Here is a 13,821-nt window from a genome sequence, read left to right as displayed (position 1 = left end):
AGTAACTGCTCAGTGTTTCTTACCATATACATTCAGTTGTCTCTAAGTTCTGCTACTTCTATGTTGAAACGTTTGTATCCCCTCTTTCCCACCCATCCACCACTGTCTTTACTCCGAATTTACTAATCTCTTGCCTGGAAATTTTCCTCTGCATTCATTTCTTTACTTGCAAATAGGGCACTGGTCCTTTTTTTTTTTTTTTTTTTTTTTTTTTTCTTTTCTTTTTAGGGCCACACCCGCAGCGTATGGAGGTTCCCAGGCTAGGGATCAAATCGGAGCTACAGCTGCCAGCCTACGCCACAGCTATGGCAACACAGGATCCAAGCCATGTCTGCGACCTACACCACAGCTCACGGCAACGCCGGATCCTTAACCCACTGAGTGAGGCCAGGGATAGAACCCACAACCTCATGGTTCCTGGTTGGATTTATTTCCGATGCACCATGATGGGAACTCCTTTTCCAACAATTCTTAATGTAACTTCTAGTTGTCTTTCTAAAACATGCATCTGCCTCTTCCATGCTTCAAAACACTTGGTATGTTGCCTGTACAAAAATGTTCAACCTGCCCCAACATACAATGCCCATTACCTCTACTCTCAACTCAGCTTTTAGCTTCCCTCTCTGGTCATCAGCCTTGCTCTTCCCTTTCTTCCTCCTCTACCTCTCCTTCGCAAGGTCAGCCTATGCATGTATTTGCCTCTCTTTGCATATACCATTCCTGTGAAAGACAAAATGTACCAAACAATTAAGGAGATAATTTCATCTGGGCTAATGCAATAGGAAGAATGTCCATTTATGAGGAACATCTCAAAGAAAAAGAAGGGTGGTTGTGTTGTTACAGAAGCTTATAGACAAAGGAATTAACTTATCATTTGTGCATCCTAGAGGAGTCACAAGAAAGTGTCGAGACAGGTCTTATTTTGGAATATTCTAGGGCAGGGTAGTCCTTTGAGGTTAGCCAGTCTGGAAGACAAAGCAGTAGGACTAGTTCATCATCACTAGACTGTCTTGGGGGAGTGGGGCTCAGGTAAAGTTCAACATTATTGACTCTGTACTGTACTGACTATTCTCTGCAAACCCTGCCTCCCCCATCTAGTGCTGATTTTCTCTCTTTAGCTCAGTGCCTTTGAAGGCTGATCTCTATGTACTGCACTACTTGGGCTTTCTTGTCCTCTGGTTTCCAGTTGAATTTGAAGCAGGAGGATCACCAGAAGGTTTAAGAACTGAAGGAGAGAGTGATCGGGGTTGTCATTTTCTCTGCCAGTTTAAAGGTGGCTGGATTCTTCCAAGGCCCCTCTCCATGGCTCCAGCTCCTCCAGGGCACCAATAACATTATTCCCTCCCTTCCTCTTTCTTCTTCTCTTCCTCACTCTCTCCTGTGTCCCCTCAGATCTAGGGGTGTTAACTACCTCCCGGAGTGTCTAGTCCCTGGGAACCTCACCATTCCTTATTGGTTTTTAAAAAAACCTTGCCCATGCTTCTGTACCTAGACCGTTAAGTGAATTAGTTTCAGTTAAACCATTTTGAGTTTTGGCAAAACTGACTGACTTAAACCCACAGCCTGGGAAACTTACCCCACTTTTCAGCCCAGAGTATGCTTGCTACCCCTTTAGGACATAGTTCACATGAAAACTTCTTCGGAACCCTCCTCTGTGCACTGTAGAATCTTTGATCATATATTATGGTGGAATTACACCTTTGTGAACTGTTTTCTCCTCTGTACTATGTTATGAGTTCAAGGGGAGGACATGGTTTAGTCTCCTTGCTATTTCCAGAGCCTGTAACAGTGCCTGGTACCCAAAGTATTTGGTAAATGTTGATTGAGTGAATAAATTACTCATCAATATAAGTGAGGAATTTATCAATAAGGATGGCAGTGGCTGATCATTTTATTCATTCCTTTGCCCTGTATAGTAATCCTCCTATGGAAAAATAGGAATTAAGAAAACTCTAACAACAACAAAAATTATTTATTAGATAGTTCCTATTTTCTTTATAGTAGCAGAACTGTCTATTTGAGCGTAGTTTTTGTTTTTAAGTTGTTTTTAAATTAAAAAAAAAACAAAACAGAAATCAGACCAACTAGTGCTTGATAAACATCCAAATCAAAAAGACTTCTGTCCATGGAGCTTTTCCAAAGAACAGTCAGAGATGCTTGGGGATATTTTGTTTACTTCACTGTGGCATGTGTACTGCCTTCCCCAGGGTGTAATGCCCAGAGTTGATCAACAGCCAGAGGAGCTTGGAACCACTTGTTCAATTTCAATGACCTATAAACCACTTCTGATAGTTCTCTTATAAGATTCTCTTTTTACTTAGTTCATATGAGTGTGTGCATTTATTTATTTATGTTCATTTAGTATATCTATAATAAAATCAGAATTGGAATTAGAGAATAAATTTTTAAAAATTAATGAAACTAAGGAATTCAATCTGTCCAAGTCAAGAATAAAACATGAATTTTATTCCTTTATGTATGCTTCCGTCTATTTTTTATTGGTCATAATCTCCACAGTGATACTATATATCCCATGAAATTGCATCAAAATATTTTAGCTGTTTCATTTTTTTTAACCCAGGCAGGTGTCTGACTATAAATAAATTTCTACTTGGATGCATTATATTTTTAATAAATTCCTTTTAAGAATATAAATTGAGGCATGGCTGCTTAGAGTTTTGCTTTTCAAACAAAGATATTTTTGAGAGTGAAAGGGAGTAATTTTAATAATTGTTCCATGACAACATGCTTAATTAGGGTGGAATGGTCCCAGGACAAGTGGAATATATGTATGTCTTCAATTACACCCCACATCACTCACCCTGGTGCTTAAAATTTGTATCATTACAGTGTTGTTTCAGATGAGAAGATTTTACTCCAGGAATCTCTTTTCTGAACTCTAGATAAATTACATGGGAATACAAATACATTAATCTATCATTAGCCATTAGCATTTTAGCAGAACATAACTAATTGACTTGACTCAGAGATGGCTCTGGACCAGAAGTTAGGAAACTTTTTTTTTGGTAAAGGGCCAGCAAATCTATGTTTTAGGCTTTTTGTTCCGTATGGTCTCTGTTCTAACCATTCAACTCTACTGCCATAGTGAAAAGCTGACATAGATAATATTTAAATTAATGAATGGCTTCTATTAAAATAAAATTTTATTTGTAAAAACAGATTGTGGTCCCACCATTAGATTTGGCCAACAGAGTTTTTGGCCAACCCCTATTCTGGAGGAAAAGGAGACAAGCAGAGCCCCAGAATTATAATACTTCTTTGCTATTCATCTTGCTATCTTCAAGGCCCAAGGCCCAAGGCCCATGTGTTTGTTACCTTAAGAGCTCAATATTGGGGTGACTTTGAGGATTAATTTTCTTCTTAGCCTAATCTCAGTTTGCCCCAAATTCAGAGAATCTGTAAAGGGATTCCACCAGCAGCCTTGTATTTCTGAATATATGATTCAACCAGGATTTCTGCCAAATCTTAGATTTATTCTAGGATGTTTTTGAAGGCCTTCATAGTCTGATGGCATGGAACCAGCCTAACTTTATATACCTTATGGAGCCAAGGTAGATGTTTTGCCCTTCCTTGACCTTAGCTGGCTTACAGTCAGCTGGGGTTCGTCTTCAGTTTCATTGCTCTGCTTATATTTTATCATTCTCTTGATGGGACTCAAGCCTGCTTGTCTTTTATTCTTACATTGTTTGCTATCAGCTGTAGACTCTTAACTATTGTAGTTCTCTTTCTTACCATTCCAGATTCCCTTCCCACACCTCTGACAAGAACTCTTTTACACAACTTAATGGCCCAAAATGTCTTTGTTCAACTGTGATTAGTTTTATGTAAGCAAATTTATGTTATTTCATGTGTAAAAGTATTTTTATATACCTTATACATTTTTCAAGTATATAAATGCTTCATCTCCTTTTTGTTTATACTTTTACTCAATCAGCAAAAATTACAAATTCATAGTAAGCAGATATTTTCTGCATGCTTATTGTATGCCAGACACATAGCAAAATGAAGGGGAAATTATAAATAAAAAGAGATAAAGGGAAAGTAGATGCTGCAGAACTAAATCAAATCAACAAAGTCAAAACCAAATTTTGCTGCAAAAAAGATACAACTTTGAACCTAAAGGTTTTTCTCTAAGCCTACCAACAGCCAAGGTAAAAGAAAAAAAAATTAATAGATTTTATAAATATTTTGGTTTAGTAAAAGGAGCACATCAACAGACCAAGAAATTTTTTCTTACCCTTAAGTTTAAAAAAATTCCCCTTTAAAATATTAATTCTTTAGAAGTTACTATTTCTTTTGTACTTCTCCATGCTATCTGGTACTTGATACACATCAAATAATCAGTATTTAGACAAAAGACAAGTCAACATTAGTGTTATTCTTATTTTTCCTCAAAGGCACAGGAACCTAAGAATTATCATACAAGGTGTGAAGTTAGAGAACATCGTCTATAATACTGCCCTCACTTCTGATATCAAGTACAAGCTGAAGAGTTCCCAAGACCACCCTCAAACTCAACAATTTGCTAGGTCTCACATTACTCACTGAAAACTGTTATGCACATGGTTATGGTTTATTATAGGAAAAGCTACAAATTAAAGTCAGCCAAGGGAGAGATGCATGGGCAGAGAAGGAGGAAGGTCCCAGAAGTGATTCTTCCAGTTGTCATCTCTCCACAGAGTGATGGAAAGCATAACTTTTCCCAGAAGTGATATGTGAATATTTTGCCCACTAGGAAGAGTCACCCAAGGCTTGGCATCCAGAGTCTTTGTTGGGTCTTGATAAGTAAAACCTATTTGGCCACCCACATAGCTGCCCTCAGTCTCCATGTCTTCCCAAAATCAACTGATATCACATGACCCAAAGCCTCAGCCCTAAATCAAATTGTCCCTGAGCCTCAAAGCCCCCACTCTAAGTTACATTGTTACTCTCTGGCTGGCCCAAGGCACCCATGTAAACAAACAATTTTATCAAGACTGGAAATTCCAAGGATTTAGAAGTTACCTCCCAGGAGCCAAAGGCAAAGATCAGACCTTTCTTTGGGCAAGCTTATTTCTTTACTACATACATGGTTCAGGAATCCAGAATCTGACTTTGATCAGGATACCATAGTCTGCTTTGCTAAGAAACACAACTAGTACCTTCCATGACACAAGGTCTAAAGTCGAAAGATGCATAATCTTTGATTTTCTCTTTATTCATTAAACGTGAATTTAGACTATAAAACAAAAGAAATCAAACACAGTGTTTGACTCTGTTTTTCTTTTCAGCATGTGATAAAGTTTAGAATAAAAAGTTCTGCCATTTTAGAAAAAAAAATTTCTTCCTTTTGGTAGCTTTAAAAAGTCCCTTTTACATTTTAAGAGGTCAAACATCTGACACTGCATTGAAGTACTTGTTTATCTTATCCATTCTCTTTGGATTCTAGATCTACAACTTTTATAGTCAAGATTTCAGGATTTTTTATTCCATTTCTTGTAAGCTTCTATCCCTCAGAGGGTTTTTAAAAATTCTTTTTTTTTTTTTGCCATTTCTTGGGCCGCTCCTGTGGCATATGGAGGTTCCCAGGCTAGGGGTTGAATCGGAGCTGTAGCCACCGGCCTACGCCAGAGCCATAGCGATGCAGGATCCAAGCCGCATCTGCAACCTACACCACAGCTCATGGCAATGCTGGATCCTTAACCCACTGAGCAAGGCCAGGGATCGAACCCACAACCTCATGGTTCCTAGTCGGATTTGTTAACCACTGAGCCACGATGGGAACTCCGGTTTTTAAAAATTCTTAAAAGAGCTTTATTCTCTTTCAGTCTCTGGACATTTTCCGGGTTTGTTTCTTAAGGTATGGAAGGCACAAGTTTACCTTTTATTCCATGGAGCACTGGTTTTGATGAGCCAAGGAAAAATTAAGCTCCTGACTATGAAGGAAGCTCCATGCATGTAGGAATTTTTTTTTTTTAAACTTTCACTTGTGTAGCCCTGTGCCTATGGCACAACTTGACACATATACAGACACTCAGTATATATTTGTTTTGTCAAATAACAGTTTTCAAAAAGTTAAAAACCAGACCCTTGCGCAAATTTAAAACAAGCAAGTATCAAAGATATCGTTAACTCATTAGTGAAAGAAGCCAGCATAGTAGTAGTCAATTCTAAAACTGGCACTGACAGAATACTGGCACAAGATTGCTAGGTTAGATTTTTAAAATGGCTTCTATCAGCCAGGGCAATAAAATTGTAACTGTGGGCTTATCTTTTCTACCGCACAGAATTTCTGCTTGGATAAAATCCATTTGCATTGCTCTAGGACAAAAATCATTTTTGTAATGTCAAGTTGTTCTTGGTTGCCTCAGTGGTTCTGAGGGACAGCACTTGCCCTGCTTGCTTTGAGCTTCTTCCTAGTTGTTACCCATTTCTGGGTACTCATCCTCAACATGTATGTTCAAGCCATAAGCTTCATCATGACTTCCTCATTTCACCCCTTCTCTCCTTTCCATGTAGACCCGGTAACACTAAAATTACCCAAGGGGAATGCTTCCTGAGTACCATGAGTTCCTCCACCTATGACCCTTAATAAAGGCACTTACCCATGGGTCCTTGCTCTGCTCTCTCGCTACCTGCAGTGACCAAACTTAGAGCTTTGGGTGATTTTATGCAGTCCTTTGGGCATGCTATATCCTCTCTCTAGGACCAGTGAATATAATATATCCTTGAATTTCGTGTGCCTTTCATGTGTAATTTCAGTGGCCATGTTAAAGATCTCAAAGACCCCACTAAGGGAACTTACTCCCCCAATTACAACTCCATATCAGCTTTTCATAAATTAGCATCTGTCCTTTCAGAGTTATAAAGCATTCTTATCAGTAATTTTTAAAGAAATGTAAGCCAAATGAATTCTTTTTTTTATTTATTTATTTTATTTTTTTTGTCTTTTTGCTATTTCTTTGGGCCACTCCCACGGCATATGGAGGTTCCCAGGCTAGGGGTCGAATCAGGGCTGTAGCCACCAGCCTATGCCAGAGCCACAGCAACGCGGGAGCCGAGCCACGTCTGCAACCTACACCACAGCTCACGGCAATGCCGGATCCTTAACCCACTGAGCAAGGGCAGGGACCAAACCCGCAACCTCATGGTTCCTAGTCGGATTTGTTAACCACTGCGCCACGATGGGAACTCCCCAAATGAATTCTTAGTAATACTGGAGCATCTAATCTTATCTGTCAGGTTAAAATATTAAAAGATATACCCTTTTATTATTATTATTATTATTATTTTGCTTTTTTTTAGGGCCATGAGTGATTCGTTAACCACTGTGCCACAACAGGAACTCCCAAAAGTGAGAGTCTTAAACCAACCATATTATTATGCTCAAAGATCCTGTGAATCAGGAATTTAGAGAGGGAATAGCCAGGGTGGTTTGCCACTTTTCAGGCTATCTGGGGCCACAGTTGGAAAAATATGGAAATCGGGGGTGACTTAATGGCTGGGAATTGGAATCATCTGGAGGTTTGTTTGCTCATATGTCTGGCACCTGGACTGGGATGGCTTGCAGACCAGAGCTGCTGACCAGAGCATCTGCATGTGACTCCTATGTATGCTTGGCTCTCTTTCAGTATGGTGGCTTCTGGGAGATTGGGCTTCTTACATAGTGACTCAGGGTTCCAGGCACAAATATTTGGTCAGATGCATTGCCTTTTATGACAACCTCAGAAAGCACATACCATCTCTTCTATATATTCTATTCATTGTAGTGGTCCTAAGCCCACCTACATTCAAGCAGAGGAAACAGAGACCCAACCACTTGGTAGGAGAGTGGCAGGGTCATATTGTGGAGAAGAATGTGGAATAGGACCATCTTTGGAAAATAAAATTTGCCACCATGAGTGATTTTGTAAAGGCTGGTTCACATTAGACTATGAAATGAAATATGTCCTATAGTTGTCAAGGGTATTTCCTTTTAGTTGAGCTATTGTCATTGCATTCAGCTAGTCACACACAATTTTCTTTGTGATGGGCTTTTCTTTTCTCTTATCTTTTTCCTAATGTTGCATTTTCTTAGTTTGGGTTCATTACCTTACTGATAAAACTGTTTTAATATTTAATCTATTCCCAGTTTCCAAATCATTTTCTCAAGTGCACATCAATTCCTTATAAGTGGTTAATTTAAACGGCCTTTGAAGCATGACTGCATCTGTCTAAGGCAAATCTAAATGTCAACCTTGGAAGCATCCAGTGACATTCAGATGACTCCTTTCAGTATAGGGACTCATTTTTCTATCATGTGGTATATCTTGTCAAAAGAAGGCCAGAGATGGGGCCTTTCCTACTCGACATTTTTAGTGTTGTTGAAAAAAACTGCCACCTGAGAGCCATGAAGACTTGCTTTAGTCCCTGTCACCCCATTTAGTTGTGTAAAATGGTACAAGTTTCTTAAAAATTATAGGTTAGTTTTCTCATCTATATACTGAAGATAAAACCCCCACTTTATAGAGTTGTAACAGGGAAATTAAATAGTCGAAGAAACTTATAGGACCCAGTTTGTAGTAAGAACTCAATAGTAGCTAATGATAAAAATAACTACCTTTGCGTTTTCTGTGCCCATAAACTCCCTTTCAGTGCAATAAGCCTTGATTAGGCTCTTGCACTGGGAATGGTGGTTTCCCTGGAAAAGTAAGGGAGGAAGTGTCTACATTAGGGATAATCTTTGAAGAAAGTGTCTTCCTCTTTGTTACCCTTTGGGGTAGCAGAAAAACATTCATCTGAGAACAATAATAAGCCAGGGACAGTAACTTCAGGAATCTGGGGTTGACGAAGGCCGTCTTTTTTGAAGGATGTTTTATATCTACCAGGTTCTCCATGGATGGTGGCTGGGTTGTTAGGAGGGCAGTGAAAAACAATTATTTTCAAATGAGGTGTCCCTTTGCCTGACCACCACAGGATCTTTACACCTCAATTTAAAAGTATAAACATATTTAGAGATGTACTAAAACTTCAGCAATTCATGCCATGCAAGAAATACAGGAAGTACAAGAAGTGCAAAATATAAGATAGAATTTTCTCTTGTCCCTTGGGATTTCTCTACTTAAAATCTCTCTTTAATCTCCACTTATTGTAACAGTCATTATAAAGATGAAAAGTGTTTATTGCATTATTGTAAACTGTGAGAAAGCTTTAATTGACTCGGTTTTATTGTCTTTCTATGCGGCAGGTGGTGAAGTTCACCAAATCCTTCGAATTGATGTCCCCAAAGTGCAGTGCCGATGCTGAAAACAGGTAAGGCTTGTGAGTTTCTGTTTTGTCTTTAATCCTCATCTTTGGTCCTTGATGTTGGCAGCATTGCCTAATTTTTGAGGACAGGAGTTGTTCTTTCTTTAGATCAGCAAGTACAGCCAAATATCATCATTCTTCTGTATTTCAGGGCTTAAATAAAACTATAGCATAAAAATATATGTATATACATCTAAAACTGCCAATGAATAAAGTCAATTTTTAGATGTTCTCTAACTACATAGATAACTTTTTTTTTTTTTTGCTTTGTTCTAGACCTTTGTTTATTCTCCTTCCTTTTGTTTGCTTGTGTCTGGCCAATAATAACCGTTTGGGGGGGGAAGAGTTTCCGGTAATTCACTTTTTGTTCCCATTTACCAATTTACAATCTTTGTGGCCATAGCAGGGTGAAAGGGAGAGGTGAGGACAATCAGTGAATTTCTATTAGTTTTCTGCTACCCTGAATAATAGTTGGGCTGCTACAAAAATGGATTTCTCTTTATTTTGGTCACCTCTAGAAGAAGGACTGAAAAATAGTGAAATTGACCAAAATGCATAAAAATGGTGAAAGACAAGTAAAGCATTTAGGACAGCATGATGATAATAATACCAATGATGATAATACCAGCAAGATAAACAGCTTCCATGCATTGAATGCTGAGTATGCCAGGCACTATTCTAAATGCTTGACATGCATTGAATTCCCTCAAATAACCGATGGAGTAGGCATTGTTACCCAGGCATGACAGAGGAGAAAGCCAAGGTTCAGTGAGCTTAAGTGACTTCTTTTTTTTTTTTTTTAGACATTTATTTATTCATTTTTTTATTCATTTATTTATTTTTTGTCTTTTTGCTATTTCTTTGGGCCGCTCCCGCGGCATATGGAGGTTCCCAGGCTAGGGGTGGAATCGGAGCTGTAGCCACTGGCCTACGCCAGAGCCACAGCAACGCGGGATCCGAGCCGCGTCTGCAACCTACACCACAGCTCACGGCAACGCTGAATCGTTAACTCACTGAGCAAAGGCAGGGACCGAACCCGCAACCTCATGGTTCCTAGTCGGATTCGTTAACCACTGCGCCACGATGGGAACTCCAGCTTAAGTGACTTCTTTGAAGCCCTGCAGCCAGTAAGTGGTGTCACATCTCAGGACAAGGTCACCTACATAAGACCCTCCTCAGCATTGAATTTGGATCCCATTGCCACACATAATTTATAGTCTGCTGATTCATCTTATATAGTGAATGTCTGCTGGATTAATATGTCCCAAATCTGACTGGATCAATCAGAATCAAGCTTGGAGAACTGAATAAAAACTAAATTCTCAGAACCCGCATGAGTGATTTTGATTCAGTATGTCAAAAGTGAAATGCTAAAGATCTATATATTTAGAAGGCTCCCTGGGTAATACCTGTTTCAAGATGTAATAGTGGAGGGTAATTTGATTTCATATGTCTGTTATTGCCTTTAAGTTCAGAAAATAGAAATCAGTACATCAAAACAGACACTTTAGTTGCTTCATTTTTTATCAAGTATGTGAAATTTGAGTCCTTTGCTACATACTGTATAATTCCACTTACAGAGTATTCTTGAAAAGGCAAAATTATAGTGATACACAAATGAGGGTATGGAGATGGAGAGAAAGGTTTACTGGGGGAGTTGGTGTTGTGAAGGAACTGTTCTACGTCTTGTGGTGGCAGTTAAACTAAATTTGTCAAAACATGCAGAACTGTACACTTAAAAAGGATACACTTTACTGTTTATAAATAGTACCTTAAAATAGGGGAGGGAGGCCTTTTGTAAGAGCCTTTTGTTTTCACAAAAACATATTTATGTTCACGTCTTTATTTTTTTCTTATTGTTTAAAATGATTTTTATTTTTTCCATTCTAGCTGGTTTACGTGTTCTATCGACTTTCTACTGTCAGCAAAGTGAGGCAGTCAAACATACACATATACATATACATTCTTTTCCTCACATTATCCTCCGTCCTGTGCCATCATAAGTGACTAGATATAGTTCCCAGTGCCATACAGCACGATCTCATTGCTTCTCCATTCCTAATGCAATAGTTTGCCTCTATTAACCCCAGCTTCCCAGTCCATCCGACTCCCTCCCCCTCGGCAACTACAAGTCTGTCCTCCAAGTCCATGAGTTTCTTTTCTGTGGAAAAGTTCATTTCTGCCGTGTGTTAGATTCCAGATATAAGTGATATCATACGGTTTTTGCCTTTCTCTTTCTGACTTACTTCACTCAGTATGAGAGTCTCTAGTTCCCGTGTGGCTCACAGCACATCTATATTTAATATCAGCTAATCTATACCTAAAAAAGATTTAGACATAGAGTATTTCTAGTGGTGGGTTTAACCATTTTCCTAAAAATTTCATGTAAAATAACATGAAATACATTCAAAAATATCTATTCATACTTACTCCTTTAGCTAGATATGGCTTCACATAGTTTATCTCTCTCCTATATGAGGGGGGAAAGCTTTATGGAGTTTTTAAAACATGCTTCATTAATGCTCTTTAAAAAAAAAAAAAAAAAAAAAAACCTATTGAATGTGTCCTCATGGTAACTGCAGAGTTAAATATTTCTGGTCTTTCGATTATTTCTAATGCTGAGAGAACTTCCATGTCAAAAGGAAATGACCCAAGGCCCTGACTGCCCTTGGCAAACTTTCTGATAATAAAAAAGAAAGAAAGAAAAAAGGTTAGGTTTTTTTTTAAAGAGACATTTGAAAAGTGCCTTTGAACTTTGACATTATCAACTCATATGCTCCATTTTTCTATCTGTGACCTTTGTGTAGAATGTTCATTTAACTCAGAAGACCTTTCCTGCATTGTCTAGTAATTTTCCTCTTTCCATCTTGTGGATGTGGGATCCTTTGGTCATTTACTGGAAGTTAAAGGAATAAAGACAAGTGGCTCTAGCATTTACTTCACCAGTGGCCGCGGAAGAGATATTGAAACAGGCTATGAGTCTACAAATCACAGCCTGCTCTCAGCATGTTGTAAATCTTTCCTTTAACCTTTCATCACTTAACATCTTCCCTATAGATAATGTCCATTAGATGCCTTAGTCCTCTGGATATCATTCAGAGTTATAATGGGATGACTCTTGAAGATAATGTCTGTGGCTTCATGCAACAGTGTTTCAGGGCTCGATTTTAATTCTGATGAACTCTGATTTAAGGCTTGCTGATTTTTATAGACAGTCCTTGAAGACTTAAAAAAAAAAAAAACAGCAAAAACCAGTTTTGTTGCTGACTCATCATTTCTGCCTACTGTCTTATGTGGCTAACTCATTTGTCATGGCCATTCTCCTCTTGGTCTCCATGTAACTAATACCAAACAATTTGAGAATTGGAAATGATTTGATCCATTTCTCTCTCCATGAGGCATGTACCTCCTCTGGGACATCCTTGATGACTTTTTTTAGTGATAAGATTCTCACTGTATCACATCAGCTTTTTCTACTGATAGGGAATTCTAATGATTGGAAAGGAATTTTATGTTGAATCACATTATTCTACCTTCTACCTGTTTGTCCTAAATTTGTCCACTGGAGATAGTTATCCCTTCGTTAATTTTGTTTCTTCATTCAATGGCCTTATGTTGAGTATTATTCTGTGCTAGGTCCTCTGATAGGTAATGGGGCTCTGGAGATTTTTTTAATATATATCAGCAGTCTCTGCCCTTCAAGATCTAAAGGCCAATGGACAGGGGTAAGATAGGATAAGAATAAAAATATAATAGGATAGGATAAGAATATAATATAACCATAACCAGATTTCACCAGGCTTCCAGACCATGGCTATAAATAGAGTCACAGTAACAGTGATCATTTATACTTAGCTGTTTGGTCATTTCTCCCTTGTAGTTTAAGAACAAGGCCCCTTTGCAAAAACTGCTCTTAAAGTAGCTTTGGGAATCCACAAGATTAAATTCTTTTTTTTTTTTTTTTTTGCTCACTCATCATTTCTTCCAAGTGCTCATCCCTAAATCCTCTCCTTTTAAACATGGTAGAGTGATATCTTGCTGGACATGGGCTTCCTGGTCCTCTCCAGAATTCCTGTGAGCAGGGAGTTCCCATTGTGACTCAGTGGAAAGGAATCTGACTGGCATCCATGAGGATGCAGGTTTGATCCCTGCCCTTGCTTAGTCGGTCAGGGATCTGGGTTTGCCACAAGCTGTAACATAGGTTGCAGACCTGGCTCGGATCTGATTTGGCTGTGGCTGTGGCTTAGGCTGACAGCTGCAGCTCTAATTTGACCCCTAGCCTGGAAACTTCCATACGCCATGGGTGCAGCCCTAAAAAGCAAAAAAAAAAAAAAAAAAAGAATTCCCGTGAGCATAACTGGACTCTTCACCAGCCCTGTGCCACAGCTCCCCTGGCCCTGTCTCAGATGCACTGGTGGCCTTTCCAAATCCAAACAAGGATGCATAATTAATGGAGAAGTGGGAAGAAGGTTCACTTTCCCTACTATGTGTTATACTTTGTTGCCTGGCCCTTAATCAGCCCTGCATGTACTTCAT

At 38.8% G+C, this 13,821-nt stretch overlaps 1 protein-coding gene across 2 annotated transcripts in view; it reads left to right on the top strand.

Moving 5' to 3' along the window:
• PDE11A (phosphodiesterase 11A) overlaps window positions 1–13,821 on the top strand; it is a 418,185-nt gene that overhangs the window by 183,970 nt on the left and 220,394 nt on the right. For both annotated transcript variants that reach the window (XM_021076417.1, XM_021076416.1), the window contains exon 5: window positions 9,227–9,291. In XM_021076417.1, coding sequence (XP_020932076.1) covers window positions 9,227–9,291 — 65 coding nt within the window. The remainder of the gene's footprint in view (window positions 1–9,226; window positions 9,292–13,821) is intronic.

This window comes from Sus scrofa, chromosome 15 (genome assembly GCF_000003025.6).
Source record: "Sus scrofa isolate TJ Tabasco breed Duroc chromosome 15, Sscrofa11.1, whole genome shotgun sequence".
NCBI lineage: Eukaryota > Metazoa > Chordata > Mammalia > Artiodactyla > Suidae > Sus > Sus scrofa.
This window is presented reverse-complemented; position numbering and strand designations above follow the sequence as displayed.